Raw genomic sequence first — 15,986 nt, 5'->3', positions numbered from 1 at the left:
AGTGAGTGAGTGAGTGAGTGAGTGAGTGAGTGAGTGAGTGAGTGAGTGAGTGAGTGAGTGAGTGAGTGAGTGAGCCCTACTCCTCTCTGTGATCACTTACACTGTGTTTTAATACAGCCAAATTCACAATATAGTTGTTCTCATTTATATATTTTTGGGTTTCTCCTGTCAGGCATATGAATGAGTATGTAATTTGATAGCAGTTTAATGAGCTGCTGAGCTGCAGATAAAGTCAGTATTTCATGATCACGACATTGACAAAATAAACACAAATATAGGGTACTGCCAGGGCTGATACTACCATTTACTACAGTATTAGAGCTGGGCAGTGAAATGACTGACGGTGAAGAGTGTTTGTATCTGTTGGTTCTGGTTAGCAGGTATGGAACGTTACGGAACCTGAAGGTGAGCTCTGAGACTGGAGGTGCTGGGAGTGGTAGATCCACCAATCACAACACAACAGAGTGGCACCATACAAATATAATATAAAGCTTCCATAGTCTTTAAACAAAGTATTATTACATGAAAGAATGTAATGCTGCTATAGGATTAGACTGTCGGGGGACATCCAAAGATACACCAAGCTCCTCTGTCCTTCTGTCCCTCTATATCCGCACGCTCTCATGTCCTACCACGGCGTGTTACTAACTTAGCTCCTTCCCCGGAGTCTCTATGCTTTGTCGTCTTGCAGGTTCCCATGGACAGTGGCTGAATCTGGATTGTGGATTTCAGCTGCATCTCCTGCCTTGGCCCTGCCTGACGTCCATTGCAACTGCTACTGCTGTTATTACATCCACTGTCACTGTTACTGTGACTGCATGTCTGTCTCTCTCTCTCTCTCTCTCTCTCTCTCTCTCTCTCTCTCTCTGACTGCATTTCTGTCTGTCTGTCTGTCTGTCTGTCTGTCTGTCTGTCTGTCTTACTGTCTGTCTGTCTGTCTGTCTGTCTGTCTGTCTGTCTGTCTGTCTGTCTGTCTCACTCTCCCTCTCTTGCTCTTCCTCTCTCACCCAACCGGTCGAGGCAGATGGCCGCCCACCCAGAGTCTGGTTCTGCTCGAGGTTTCTGCCTGTTAAAAGGAAGTTTTTCCTCGCCACTGTCGCCAAGTGCTTGCTCATGGGGGAACTGTTGGTTTCTTTGTAGATAAAAGAGCTTGGTCTGTACCAGCTCTATATGGAAAGTGTCCTGAGACAACTTCTGTTGTGATTTGGCGCTATACAAATAAAATTGAATTGAAAAAATTAAACCTATTCTAAAAAAAAAAAAAAAACCTATTTCAAAAAGGCAGCACATGAAGGATCTGAGATGTAAAAACTATTCCTCAAGAGTTGTGAAGTTTATGACTCATCTTTAGCAGATTCGTTCTAGTTGATTGCAGAGGTTTGTTATTTAACTTAAATGAAGAAAGCAATGATAGTTTGCTAAATCTTACCAATTCTTTTCTGTAAAAAATAAAATCCCTTGATATATCAGTTTTTGACTGTTTCAGACCTAGTGTGAGTGTGGTGGTTGAAATTGCCAAAAGCATTCAAAAGCAAATCAAATAATGCACACACACATTAATGGTTGGAAGTCAACAAGATTATTATTGTAGTGCCGATAAGGAGAAGCACCTCCTGGAAACAAAGATCAGATTTTGTCTTTACTTCTGAGTCTATCCATCCACAACAAAAAACTTAACAGGTCAAAGTAATCGTACAGGCCCCTCTGTGATGAAGGACTGAGTCAAATCAGCAAATCTACTGTAAAGATAACACAACATCAACTGGTGCCTTCAGCTGTTTCTTTATGTTACCATTCCTGATACAATTCTTAGTCACAGTCATTGCATATCTTTACCAATGCAATGCAACCTTTACTTATACTGAGGTTATAGCTACATCACAAGTATAATTACATATAAGTTAAAAAACCTTAAAGTTGTTCTTACCTTTTTTATCACATCTGATCGACTTTTTTACTGAGTGCTCACTGATTCAACAGCCACATAAAGCACATCACACACAGAGCTGCATGTGCTACAAAAAAAAAGACCTGAGCAGGTTGAAATCCAAGTGAACATAATCTTCTAACAACATGGGGGCTGCTTTCACCTCCACAGTCTGCAAGTCACAGCAATTTTTTTATGTATGTCAACCAATTATTTGTCTTTGTATTCATTTACCCCAGCCCCTCCAGTATATACAATATAACATATACTGCCCAGCTCTGAATTTGCATACAAGCAACCGCGTCTCCACAAACTTGGCAAAATAGCAGATCTCAACAAAGCCAGAATGTGACACAGCTCCATCCAGTGGACACTGGGGGTTATACAGTAAATGCGATGTAGAGTTTATCAGTGGTGAGTGTCTGTCACTGAGTGCGGTCCTGCATCCACTGACAGAACCTGTGTGAATATTTGGTGGGGTTAACTGTGGAAAAGGCCCTGCCTGGGTAGCGGATGTTTTTCCACAGGTTCTCAAGTCTTTTCTTCCAACCGTAGACAGTAAAAATGTCTATAATGCCCACAAAATAGCGACGATCTGGCCCATCTATGACATGAATAGCATTTTTGCAGTTGGGCAGAAGCCTACAGTGATGCTTATGGAATTCCTCTAGCTCTGAGTCAGTCCCAGTTTCTTTTGCAGGGCAGTGTATCTCCTGGAGGGGGATCCCTTCAAAGCCCTCAGCTGCTGCCTGTGGCTTGCCTGACCCACAGTCTGCAGTGTCTGGTACCACCTTACCCCTGGCCTCTTCCAGTAATGGAATGGTGGGGGGGTCTGACCTTGTGGGACTGTCATCAAAGTCCACAGACCTATGGGAAAGACAGAAAGAGCCCAAAATAATCAGAGGGGTGTTGATTGAGGCTGAAGCTTTAAAACACAGACCTAAGACATCAAACACTTATCACATTAAAACAAAATTGAAATGTAAGACAAAACTGCTATGTTTGCTCTTACTGAGACACACATATTGAACATGTAATGTTCAATATGTGTAATGTAATTTGGACATTGATGTATTACACTAAAGCAAATGCTTTATTTATACAAAAAGAAGTTCACCTAACTATTTGCAAACTTCTTTTTAAAATTAAAAACATTAAGTTAAGAGAGCAAATGAATGAAGTCAACAATAGCAATAAAAACTACATGACACAAATAAAATTATAAAAAGGTAAATTAAAAATTAAAAGCTATTTTTCCTCTGGCATCTTAAGTCTTTCAAAAAGTAAACTGCACTGTGCATGTGTGGGGTCACCAGAATCTCAATACAAAGTGCAACTGGATGTTGCTAACTGGATGTGGTACATGGGTCCTGAGCCAGCGTCCATATGATTTGGGAAAGGTAATGTGTTACACAGATCAACTGTCAAAGCACCAGGAAGCAAGAGTCTGTTGGCTTGAAAACTGGTGTTTGACACTTCATGTAAAAAAAAAACAGTGTCCATATGTCTTTCCTAAAAGATGGCCTACATCAACTGAACTAGATGGTAAGATCAACAGTCTGTCAATCAGTCATCTTGGTCTAACGTTGGACTCTCACATGAAACCATGCCATGACACGGTCTTTTGCTTTTTTTCTTTACTTTCTCTTGCTATGTTTATTGTTATGCACCAACACAACATGCACTTTAGATCTCAGCCTTGCAGCATGATATCATGATTGTAGCCATCAAATGCATAAAAGGCTATAAAACCTACTTTGTTGTTCGGATAACAATGTTTGCCAAGGAGCATTTCCCCTCAAGCTCGTCTCGGTGCAGAGGCTGATGGGCCAACAGCAGACTGTAGTCCAGCACATTTAGCTCTTTAAGGAAAGCAGCATCCATTTTCACCTGTTTGGTGAACCAGGATTTCTCTTGATCTGCAGGAACCACACAAGCATTTCCATTTAGCATGCCTTTGTACTTGTCAGCTGCATGTGACTCAATTATGTCCAGTAGCTGCAACAGTCGACGTGCACTGCTCAACAGCATCATTCATATGGCTGCAGAAACAAGTAGAGTAAGCATAGCAGAGAGGACACTTACCCAATGCAATGTACTGCCCTTCAAAGTTATTGTCCTTAAGCACTTTTATTATTTGTTTCCCCCCTGTGTCAGGGTTAGTCCATCTTCCCACCTCACAGCCTTTAATGTCATATCTATGCAACAGAAATGCCACAGCTTTCATACATCCATAGAATATAGTAGAGATGTAGAGATCTATACAATAAAAAATGGGGAAACATAAGTACTGTACCTAATATTGATCCTCTCATCAGGGTAAAACACACTCTGCATCACAATGAAGTACTTCTGGAGAGCAGACAGAAAAAAACTACATTGTAAGTGCCAGTACTGATAGAATATAGGGGATATAATGACCTACTGGTTTTTATGGTGATACAATACCTTTACTTCATTTGGAATAACAATCCTGTGGACACCTGAAAAGTGAAAAGAAAGATGCTTATTATTAAATCATGTCTTTCAATGCCATGACCAATAGATGCTTTTTAGCTGCCGCCTTAAAAATTTGTCAGTTTTATAGAAACAGACACAGCAAAAGGTCAACAGAACTAGAATGCATTATATTATTGTTATCGTGAAGGACAAAGCAGTAGCTCAATGGCTTGTTAATAATTTGGACTATTTCTGGACCCAAAAGGACCTGCACAAGAGATAACCTCCATCCAAACCATGAAGGCACCAGACTGTTTACCAAAAACATTGTCCTCCAACTGCAGTCTCTGGGTGGATAGGTTCCACCAGTAGTAAACTCCACTCCATTGACCCACAAACTGCATGAAACTTGGCTGCACGCCAGTGGTCCTTTTAGAGACACCACTGCCAAACATTCACTTTCTAAATATTCTTAGATGTGATTGGAGAAGTGGAGATGTAGTAGCTCTTCTCTGATATGCGTTTATGCAGACAACTCACTATTGGTGAGTGCACTTCTTTTGAGTATCTTACACTGACACTGAAATGCTCAACTCCTGTCGTATTAACAGCATATCAATGAGCACTTTTATGAATGAATTCAGTGACCTAGTGTCCCAAACTTTCTTCTTTTTTTAATTTTATATTGGTTTCTGGTGACTTTGATAGCCATGTAGATAGCACTGCAGACTACTACTCTAGAGTGTTAAAGCACCTACTGGAGGTTTGTGGTGTCTCTCAGCACGTGCAGTTTGCACTGCTTATGAACTTTCAGTGAGCTGTGAGGTCTTTCTGCTGTTCAGCCTAACAGGCAGGGACATCAACAACCACTGCACTGCCAAGATTTAAAGCATTGTGTGTGTGTGTGTGTGTGTGTGTGTGTGTGTGTGTGTGTGTGTGTGTGTGTGTGTGTGTGTGCTTCACACTGCAAAAAAATGTGAAGCTTTACTGTATTAATTTCAAACAATGGTGCAAAATTCCTCTCTGTAACAGGTCATAACAAAGCATGTGTTTGTGTGGGTGTATGTTGGAAGGTGGAGGCATATTTTAGAATATTTTTCATGAAAGCGAAATCTGGAAAAGTTATAGTACAATAAGCAATGGTTACTTCTGATTGGACAATATGGACTGGACTCCTCTGGTGCTTATCATGGTTGAACAAGGTAATTCTGTGTCAGTGGTAGAGAATGCTAATTTTATCTTTAAAATTTGGGTGAAAAGTAAAAAAATAAATACCCATAGCAGAATTAACCAAAGCTACTCTTACCTAGAAACCTCACCAACAGTGAATGAGGATATTTCTCCAAGTGGTCCATGTATGCCTGCAGATTGGACAGGAGAAACCTGATCTCACGCCTGCTCTGGGTCTTTATGAAGAACCTCTTGTCATTCCTAAAATCAAGAACAACCTTATCATCATACAAGAACGCCAATATGGACATTTCTGCAAAAAGACACAATGACAAAGCTTTTCTTTTCAATGCCAATGTTTTTAAAATTCTCACTGTTTATACTTACTTGCCAAATTTGGTATGGTTAAAGTTTAAAGAGATCATGAGTGTGGTTCATAAAAAATCAAACAGGACAGTAGACAAGAAAAGATGCATACGTGCGTGTGTGAGTATAATGGTATGATGTGAGTACGTTTATGTGTGTGGCTTTGTGTTTTGGACCGTCAGGGACATTGTGGGTGTTAGTTTAGTTTGAAATCAGAGCTGGGATGAGTTAAGGTAAAGGCGTTTGTCAATGGAAGGTCCCTGTGTGAAATAAAGGATTTTGCTCACGTGACAAAGAAATCTGCCTTGCTCTTGGAGTTACTGACAAACTGGAGGTAGCAGTCGCCTGAGCAGAGGGAGTTCATATATTCCTCCTCTGTGATATCCAGTGAACGCCTCAGTTTGGCAAACACTGACGCAGCAAATGTCTGCATCGCAAACCCCTGGAGGACGACAGTTACAGAAGTATTTCAAATTTTATACTGTTTGCTTTAACTTAGTTGACAGGCACTCTTAGAACAACAAAATAACCCAATCCAGTAAAGTAGAGACGCTGTGTAAGCCAGAAATTAATACACAGTGCATTCATTGACAAACAAACTGTGTTTACAGACAACAGTTTTCTGAACTTTTCCTGAGTTCATGTAGTAACATCCTTTCTACACTCATGTGTTCACAAAGTGGTGAACCTCACTTCGTCCTTGCTTGTGAACGGCTGAGCCTTTCCAGGATGCTCCTTTCAACCCAATCATGATACTATCACCTGTTACCAATGTTTATCTGTGGAATGTTCCAAACATGTTTTGAATGTTACCAGCATCAATAAAGCTGATGAGGTCAAACATTAAGTATATTGTTTTGTACTGTTTTCAATTGAATATATATTAAAAAGGATTAGTACATTGTCACATTCTGATATATTTAGGTTTTACAAAGCGTCCATTATATAGACAGCATTATCAAAGATAAAATGACAAAGCTTTAAAAATGCTGTTACTAAAATACCAGAAAGATATTTCAGGTGTAAATGAGCACTTGCCTCATAGTTTTGAGTTTCCTCTGCCTTGAAATGTTCAGCTGTGAGTGTATCCTGTGCAAAAATGAATTGTTTATGAGTGAATTTATGTCTCCAATGTTTCATGTTATTAATCCAACCAGTGGCCTATAATCAGAAGTTTCTTCACCTGGCCTGGTGTGTCCATGGTGGTCTGAATGGAGGTATGCATGCCTTCTTTTATCATGGCTGTCAGATGGTAGAACTCGTGCTCTCGGTTGATCTCAAACACTCCAAGCATCCTCCATTCCTGTCTCAAATGCCACCAGCGTCTTTGCGTAGCAGCTCTGGAGGAGCCAGCAGCTTTTCTCTCAGCCATCTGAAAGAAATAGCTTGAAGCCTACTGTAGTAAATACAGCATAGTTGCAAATTAGAGCAAAACAAAGTTCATGTTAATTGTGGACTCTGATGAAGACTGGCTGCAAATTGTCTTCAGTTCATGATCAACTGCAAACCTTAATTGATGCAGATTCTAATCAGTCTGACTTGACTGTAAAGCACTTTCAGTCAAGTCCTGTTGTTTTGAAATGTACTCTATTAATAAATTGACTCAACCTGACTAATAGGCGCTGATAGGTACACCTATCTTGGTGCTACAGTGTATTGATCCATTATGGAAGTGCCTTGACTTCACTGAAACTACATACTAGCAAACCTCCAGTGCCTGTGATAAGGTTTTCAATCAGTAACGTCACCCCTAATACTACTGCAGTTACTAATACTACCCTACTTTCACACATTACACTGTAGACACAGTGCCTCTGACACCCCTGTTCATTGCAACAATACCCAAGAAAAGTCTAAATTAATTTAATTTATATTATCCTTCAAAACTGAACTCAATGAATACATGTAAAGGCTTCTTTTAAGGAGTGTCCAAAGCACTCACCGAAGTCCGAAATTGTTTGAGTGTTGGGTATTTATTCATCGTTTATGAACAAAGCCTGTGGCAATACTTTTTTAAATTGACAGCTTTTTTGTTTTGCTGCTGCTACTGTTAAAGACAGTCAGCTGGTGGATGCAACAGATAACACAACCTGTCTGTGTTTGCCCATAGTCATTAAGTTTTAGCTGAAAGTCTATGGAAGGCTCGTTAAAATGTTGAGTCTGTGAAATGATGTTATGAAAATTATAGCTTAAATAAAAACTAGCTGATTGTCATCTAATATATGTTTAGCAGTGCAGCCACAAGTTATAATTCCATATGAAGTGGTACAGACAAACAAAACATGAACCAAAAAGGGTATTATATAATTTATAACAGCCAAAGGTGTTGATAAAGATAAGAATCCCCTCTGTTAGGGCATGCTAAACAGCACTTTTTCAGATAACACCTGATAAACCAAATGTACACTGTACCATCTAACATAGGAGGCTCCTAAGTTCAATAAGTTAAAAGGTATTAGTCTTGTTTCTAGGTGATGCTGAAAAGAAATTACACACAACCATAAACTCATAGTTCTTACCTGGGGTTCTTGCTTGGACTAAGCTGTAACACAAAAAATGCTTCACACAATATCTTGGTATACAGTGTGTCTGAAACGAGCCTTTTTGTTGTGTACCTATATAATGTTCCCTCTCATTCTAAGTAGTACTGCATTCCAGACAGGTTATGCAAGCTCTGCTGGGTGTGCCGCATGCAAAACAAAAGGTGTGTGGCATAGGCGTTTCTTCACTGTACACCAAAAAGGAAACCCTGAGGAGAGCAACCACCTCAGAGACTACACACCACTGGTGTCTTGATGCTTGTTCATTCTACAGAGGAGCAGCAGGTTTTATTACATTAAGAGTAAAGTGTTAAAGGTCAAGTAGTTTTGGCAGTACTACAGAATATGTGGGAAAGGATATTCACTTATTCCCGTTCTGGTACTCCTGAGTGCAGATGTAATGTCAAATGTAATTAGTAAATGTGGCCCATAAGGGGTTAACAGACAAGCTGCACAGTGCATTTATGATGAACATTACAATACAATGTGACATTTTGTAGTTTTACTGTGTCATTTGTGCCAGTGACTGCAACACAGACTGTTGCTTGTGTATCTGTGCTAGTCCAAAAAAGGTCAGCAGAGGGCATTCTTAGCTAATCTATGTCAGTGTACATCACTCTCATGGCATCACAGCTCAGTTCATTCAAGAGTGACAGCAGAGCTGCTGCAAGTTGAGTGAACATCAGTGATGGTTCAAGCAGTGCTGCTGACTATTGTCAAGATTATGTTTTGCACAGGTAAGGCTGCTGTAAAGGCATGTTCATGGTGACAAAATAGAGTATAAACTCTTACAAACACAGTACACGTCCATATTGGGTTTCAGTTTACATGTAGGGCTTGGGCATGTGTATGTGCTGGAATGCTAGCAGTGTGCTAGCAATTAGTTAATAAGTTAATGGTCATCATTAACAGTAATTTAGAATCAGTAAAGTCTCGTAAAAGTCTGAAATTTAGGTGGCTCTATTGGCATAATACTGACAGAAAGGGAATATAATATTCATGAATATGCTTTCAGTATATAATCACCGGAAAATAAGAATTGTTGCTTTTTTGGTTACCTCAGAATGAGCTCTTTATATCTACAGTAGGTGGGTGCTCTTCTATGGAGTCTGCCATGTTGCACTGCTATGTTACTACAGTAACCCAGAAAAGACAAACCAAACACTTGCTCTAGAAAATCGGGATGTTCAGCTGGTTGCAATCTGCAACCTCACTGCTAGAAGCCAGTAAACCTACACACTGGACGAGTAATGTAAACCTAATATCTATAAACAGATTTCTGCATATCATTGCAGGACAAGATTTTGAGATTGGACGCCTTCTGCTTTCTGTTTGCAGTCCATTTGTAGTCTGGGTAGTATTGACCAATCACAAATCAGTTTGATTTTTCACAGCCAACCAACACTCCTTGCAAACTGTTTTTTATGTTCCAAGGCTCATCTGGTTCAGTCTTGCAATACACATTATAGGTAAAGGGACAATTGACTCCAGATTTGGCAGAAGTGTAGAAAGCCAAAAAGAAAAAGGTGGCAAAAAAGCAGAAGAGCAGGTGTGAGTGTGCATCATGGGAGTGGATGACTTCTCCACTATGTTTATGTCAATGTGAGTTTTATTGTGAGGGGGCTAACAGGAGATCCTTTGGTCCATAAACAAACTAAATGTACCCTCCATGACTTCCCTGATGGCTGGCATGCCAAGGATGCTGAGCTGTGTCTGCTGAAAGAGTGGAGATATCAGTGATTTCAACAACAACTGTGCAATATATTATCTTCTTTTTTGGCAATAATCCAAGAATCCTTTGTTAATTTACAATTACATGCTTTTATTGCCTCACTAAATTTACTACAGCAGTCTGATATTGTCTTTTATCTGGATAAATAAAAAACAAGTAATTTGTGCTGCTCTCTTTACTGACCAATCAAAAGCTTTTGATAGGGTCAATCATGAAATCCGACGTGCAGTCTTTCAGTCTAGTTGATGTCACAGTCAGTTGGTTCCACACTTACCTTACCGGACACCTCATACTGTTGTGGCCGATGGTGCTGGGTCCAGCCTTCACTGCCCCTGGTGTAACTTCAGCTGATGATCATGATGCATTACACCTGCATTCTTAAGACAGCATGCCCATCTTAAGAAGTCTATAATTTCTATGAATCATTCGACATGATGGGGGAAGCAACGAATGAAATAGAATCCAAGTTGAATTTTAGTGAAATAAAGAACAGCATAGTAGCATCAGCAAACTCTTTTTTAGTTTGTGTATATAAATTACATTCATCCAGCTTAGTTTCACACATTTTTCTCCTGGTCATCCACATGCACCCCATGCAGTGGCTCCATGGGCCCCCCGGGTGGGTCCAACCCTGAGCATGAGGATCACTGCATTAAACCATATCACTTCTCAAAAAGGATTTTGAACTCTACTCCAGACTGAGTGTCACAGAGATTAGTGTCACAACTCCAACCAGCTCCACGTCGTTCAGTGTCCTGTTTGTCTTGCCCCTGAACTTCGTACTTCCACTGCTCTGTCTAGCCCCTTTTTGGATAAGTTTGCCTGTTTTGATCTGCCTGGTTTTGACTTCGGATAAGGAGTAAACATAGTTATCAACTGCTTTTACACAAAGAGTTCAAGGGTAGACACAGGGACCGGGACTTTCCCTCAGCCCGTCTGTTTCAATTTCACATCCCATTTCTTTGGATGTCTTAAGGCCTTCCTGAAAACATAAAAAAGGGAACACATGCTGACACTACATGACAGAAATACCAGTTAAAGCAGAACATGTCTCCAGCAGTACAAAACAATAATATGTTAAAATGATATGTTTTTCAACAAAGGTCTTTACTCAGCAACTACATCAATACTACTTCAGACTATTGAGGAAAACCTAACTGCTGACCAGAATAACTTATGAACAAGTCCCAGTCTTGTCTTGACCACACACGTTTTTGGATTCCTGGCTAAAGAGACAATGAGTAAATACATGCACATTTCCAGGAAGAGGCCAGTGTTTCCTATGAAAGGATGTTAAGTGAAAATAAAAAGCAGTCTTGCATGCCGCTCAGGAAAAAGAAAGAGGGTGAGATCATGTCACTGTTGAAGAAATAGCACAATCTTGTTCTTACATATGTAAAGATTAATAAGTTGATAAGCAATAAAATGCACCCTCGCTCAATTCAACACACTCTGTGATGAAAGTCATCATTCATAACATGATCACTGTAAAGTTTAACCATTCAAACATTCTTCTTCTGTATTCTTCCCCACGTCATGGAAAAATTGGTGATATCCAGAAATAAATCAGATAAAATTTAAAAAGATAAATATGATAAATAAATATATATGATAAAATAAATATGATAAAATATGAAGAAATTAAACTCTGGGTACATCTTCTGTTCATGCTGTGTTTTTATATGCATGTCAGCAAATTCACAATAAGACGTGAAAGTAGCTACAGCAGTCAGTTGTAAAGCTTTTACATGCAGGCTGCAGTGAGAATAGCACATTTTTTGACCGCCAGAGGCTGTGGCATCATCAACATCATTCAGGGCATGGTACAGTCACACTTTCAGTCACCGCACACGTCCATATTTGTCATGTCCTGTTGTGCAACTTCCCTCAAACCACATAGTGGGAAGATCCATGGAAGAGGTTCAATGAGGAAATTAAAATGAGGTCATTCATAAAGCCTAATCAGCAAAATGGGAGAAGGACGAGTCAGTATTCACCTTCACTTGATTTAAAGCCACCCACACTAATATCTGAAACATGATTGTCAGTATAAGGATTGTTATTATATGTTTTCTTGTTTAGATATACAGAAAACTATATCTCATAATGTGATGCTTGTCTCTGTGATCTTGTGCTGTTTTTGTGAGTGTTAAATAGAAAGAAGAAAAACACATATTTCTGCCACACAGAGTTCTGCAAAGTCTTTCTGTGCTGTGGTCGTGCCAGCAGCATAGCTCTGTGGTCTGTCAGTCCACCACTTTGGTCCAAACTAAAATAACTCAACAATTATGGGATGGATTGAAATGACTTTTTGTGCAGCCATTCATGATTCCCAGATAATGAATCTCAATGAGTGCTGCCTACAGGTTGACGTTTGTGGTTTTGAATGTCTCGACAAGTGTTGGATGATTGTTGTGATGTCAAATTTTCAATTTATCCAATACTTAGATTTTTGACCAAATACCTTGAAACTAAAGACATTCCCTTTAACATCAGCTGGATAATTTTAACATGAACAGGTCAGTGATTTGATTCCAGTCTGGAACACATGCATGACCCCAAGAGACTACAACAAAGATGAACATTACAACTCAGCCCATGTCATACTGCACATACTGCACACTGCACATATCACTTTAGATTTTAGATTTTATATACACTGTATACCTCATCTGTTCACTTTTTTTTACTGCACTGCCACTTACTACCTGTTGCACATGTCACCTGTTTACATACCATGTCGCACATATTATAATATTTATACTGTTTATACCTCATGCCACTTGCACTGCTTACATGTATTTATATTTTTTGGATATTGTGACTATTTGCACTTTTGGTTAGATTCTAAACTGCATTTCGTTGTCTCTGTGTTGCACTCTGACAATGACAATAAAGTTGAATCTAATCTAATCTAAAATTACATAAATGTACGACAGCCTATTATGTACAGTTGCAAATGAATTGGAATAAGACTGTGAAAAACATTTTTTTCTCACTGTGAATCTGTTTTGTTGTATGCAAGCATAATGAATGAACTTGTACAAATTATTGAATTGATTTGACTAATGTGTTGATGATTACAAAGAAGTCCTTCTGCAGACTGAAATGATTCTCTAAAGCAGTGTTTCTGGGAAATGGGCCTGCTGGAGGAAAAAGGAAGAGTCCAAGAAAGTGAAAGTCAAACTGGAAAGAGAAACCATTTGAGAGGGTATAAAAGCCATGAATCACTGCAGCTGTCCACCATCAGGAGTCCAGACTGAAGAAAGACACCTTGGAGTGTGAACCCGTCTATAGCCGCAACTATGAATTCAGCTGTCTTTGCCTTTCTCACCTGCCTGCTTGTCTTCTATGCACAAGGTACTGTGAAAAGTTTAGTTTTCGGTGATTGTCTGATCTGAATCCTAAGAACAACTGGCCGTTTTGTTGTGAATGGGGACTTGTATCACTTGCTTGTAATGACATTATAGTTTTGTTTGAATAGACCTTTAAAGCTGCACTCAATATTTTCATGTTAACAATGCATCACATTACTGTGTGTAATGTTAAAGGGCTCCCTGGTACTGATGAACTCTCAGAGAATCACCAGGTGACTCTGCAGCTCCTCTCAGCAATACAGAGCGTTATATCGTATTTGAGCTCATTGTTTTGGGTTTACAAATCAAAACTTTACTGTTGTGTTTCAGTCTCATCACTCAGCTGTTGCTGTTTCCAGTGAAAAAGCTCTGCTAAACCCAGTATAAACCCAGTCTGTCTGTCTAAGCTGACTTTCAGCTCTGCCCATTGACTGTGACGATGGCTCTGTCTGCAGGGCAGCCCTTTCCCTTTCTCTGACCAAACACTGATACATGTTCATTCTGAAATCTAACTGACTTAAAAGATGATCAGCTAATAACAATGTTGTGTCCTTTCTTCCCACAGGCCAACCAGCCAACAGATCTAGCAAGTGCAAGTGTTTAAATGGTTCTATCGACAAGATTCCCCCACAGCTCATCAAGGCAGGGCCGGTCATACACCCACCCAGTATCTTCTGTCAGCAGGTGGAGATCATGTGAGTAAATGAGCTGAATTAACCCACATTTCTACACCTCATTCTTCTGTGTTGTTCCGCCTCTCTCTAACAAAGCTCTTTCTTCTCTTCAGTATTACAACAACAGCAAATAAGGAAAAATGTGTGAACCCACAGTCACATCTGGGAAAACGCATACTGAAAAGCAAGAACAGGTAAGATCAGCTTCACAGTGTTCAGGGTCTCTAATATGAAATACTACCATCAATGTTACACATCTCTGCTGCTTTTACTAATAGTCTCATATGTTGACCCAGGTATGTGAAGAATAGCACTGTGAGCACGACGACTTCAAGCTCAACGAGTGTCCACACCACATCCAGGCTGTAGACTCCACCCCTGCACTGAAGAGGACGGAGCTGAAACACTGTTGTTGTAAAAGGAGATCTTCATCATCATTGCCTTTATCATGTAAATACTAGTTGGTGTACTATAAGTGATCAAAATGTTGTCTGTTTTTGTGTGTTTATTTAAATTGTCTTCATGTGTAGATACCAAGTACATAATTTGTATATATTTTAGAATAAAAACAAAATGAAACACACCTGATTGGACTTTCTGCTCTGTTTTGTTTGGCTTCATGCATGTTAACAGAAATACAACATCTACAGTGAAATTACAGTCTCCAGTCATTGTAGACTGCATTCTACATGTCCTATACTTTACATGGCCAAAAGCATGCAGACACCCAAACAGTCCACCACATTCTGATAGTTAAACATGTCGTTAAAAAGATATGGGCATTAATCAGCTAACATGTTGGCACCCGGCTGCATTCAGACACATGAGCATCAGTGAGGTCCAACACTGATGTTGGGCGATAAGATCTGGCTCACGGTCAGCATTCTAAAGGTGCTGGATGAGGTCAAGGTCAGGGCTCTGTGCAGGCCAGCCAAGTTCTTCCACACCAAAGCGGGAAAACCATTTCTGCATGCGTTTAAAATGGTACAAGATCATGCAGACAATGTACAAGAAAGATTCTCTATGGAGAGGAGTAGGCCATCATCTTTGTCACCAGGCAATTTGAGTCACAGATCACCAGACATCCCTGTTTCACCTGTGTACATTTGGTCAGGTTGAGTGACCATTACGCGTGCCGAACGCGCTTTAGATGTGGTCAGATGAGATACTGATCAAAATATATAAATTTATGTCTGACTGTATGTGCTGACTCAGATAGCTGAATTGAATCGTGGATGTTGCTAAAATTGATCACAGTGAAATGCCAGACACTGTGGAAACCTGCCTGTGAGGTATTGGTAACGTGGGCGCACAATTCCGCCGGTTTACGAAAATCCTCTTGCCCAGCGGTGCGCTGCTGGCGCACAGAGTTGACCAGGTCTGGGGTGGCGAACTTTCAGCACACTTTTAGACCACTGGCATGGACCGAAAATCCAAATATGCCGCCTGATTATGCCGACTGTGCCACAACGACCACCCTGGTGTACCTCTGTGCACCTCGGTTTACCAAAATACCAAGTGCGCCGTGCGCCTGCCTGCGCTGCACGAAAATACCACTGCGTGGGGTGTGCACCCTGCAATGCGCCGGCGGTGAAATCGAAAATAGAGCCCCTTGTCTTCATTAAGTCTTGTTATTATTCTTCATGTGATTCAGTTTCAGAGCCTCACATTTCCCAAAAATACGACACAAATTTTCCTGACCATTGTTACAGAGCTGACATTGTGGCTTTCCATCTGTTTCTGCTGATACAGGATACCTCAGCATGTAGAGCATGAGCCCTC

General features: G+C 40.1%; 2 protein-coding genes across 2 annotated transcripts; one reads left to right on the top strand and one right to left on the bottom strand.

Moving 5' to 3' along the window:
* Window positions 1-2,089: 2,089 nt before the first annotated feature.
* LOC139332841 (phosphatidylinositol 4-phosphate 5-kinase-like protein 1) lies at window positions 2,090-8,524 on the bottom strand. Its single transcript, XM_070964968.1, has 10 exons — window positions 8,422-8,524; window positions 7,086-7,298; window positions 6,941-6,991; window positions 6,190-6,344; window positions 5,673-5,797; window positions 4,376-4,410; window positions 4,224-4,279; window positions 4,013-4,125; window positions 3,684-3,846; window positions 2,090-2,794 (listed from the first exon to the last, which is right to left on the bottom strand). The coding sequence occupies exons 2-10, from the start codon at window positions 7,272-7,274 to the stop codon at window positions 2,353-2,355; spliced, it is 1,329 nt and encodes a 442-aa protein (XP_070821069.1). The 5' UTR covers window positions 7,275-7,298; window positions 8,422-8,524; the 3' UTR covers window positions 2,090-2,352.
* Window positions 8,525-13,475: 4,951 nt separating this feature from the next.
* Window positions 13,476-14,765, top strand: LOC139332863 (C-X-C motif chemokine 10-like). The gene is made up of 4 exons (XM_070964998.1): window positions 13,476-13,534; window positions 14,096-14,225; window positions 14,318-14,398; window positions 14,501-14,765. The coding sequence occupies exons 1-4, from the start codon at window positions 13,480-13,482 to the stop codon at window positions 14,571-14,573; spliced, it is 339 nt and encodes a 112-aa protein (XP_070821099.1). The 5' UTR covers window positions 13,476-13,479; the 3' UTR covers window positions 14,574-14,765.
* Window positions 14,766-15,986: the final 1,221 nt, after the last annotated feature.

The sequence above is a fragment of the Chaetodon trifascialis genome, chromosome 6 (assembly GCF_039877785.1).
Source record: "Chaetodon trifascialis isolate fChaTrf1 chromosome 6, fChaTrf1.hap1, whole genome shotgun sequence".
Classification (NCBI taxonomy): Eukaryota; Metazoa; Chordata; class Actinopteri; order Chaetodontiformes; family Chaetodontidae; genus Chaetodon; species Chaetodon trifascialis.
Note: the sequence above shows the minus strand (reverse complement) of the source record. Positions and strands in the feature narration are given on the sequence as shown.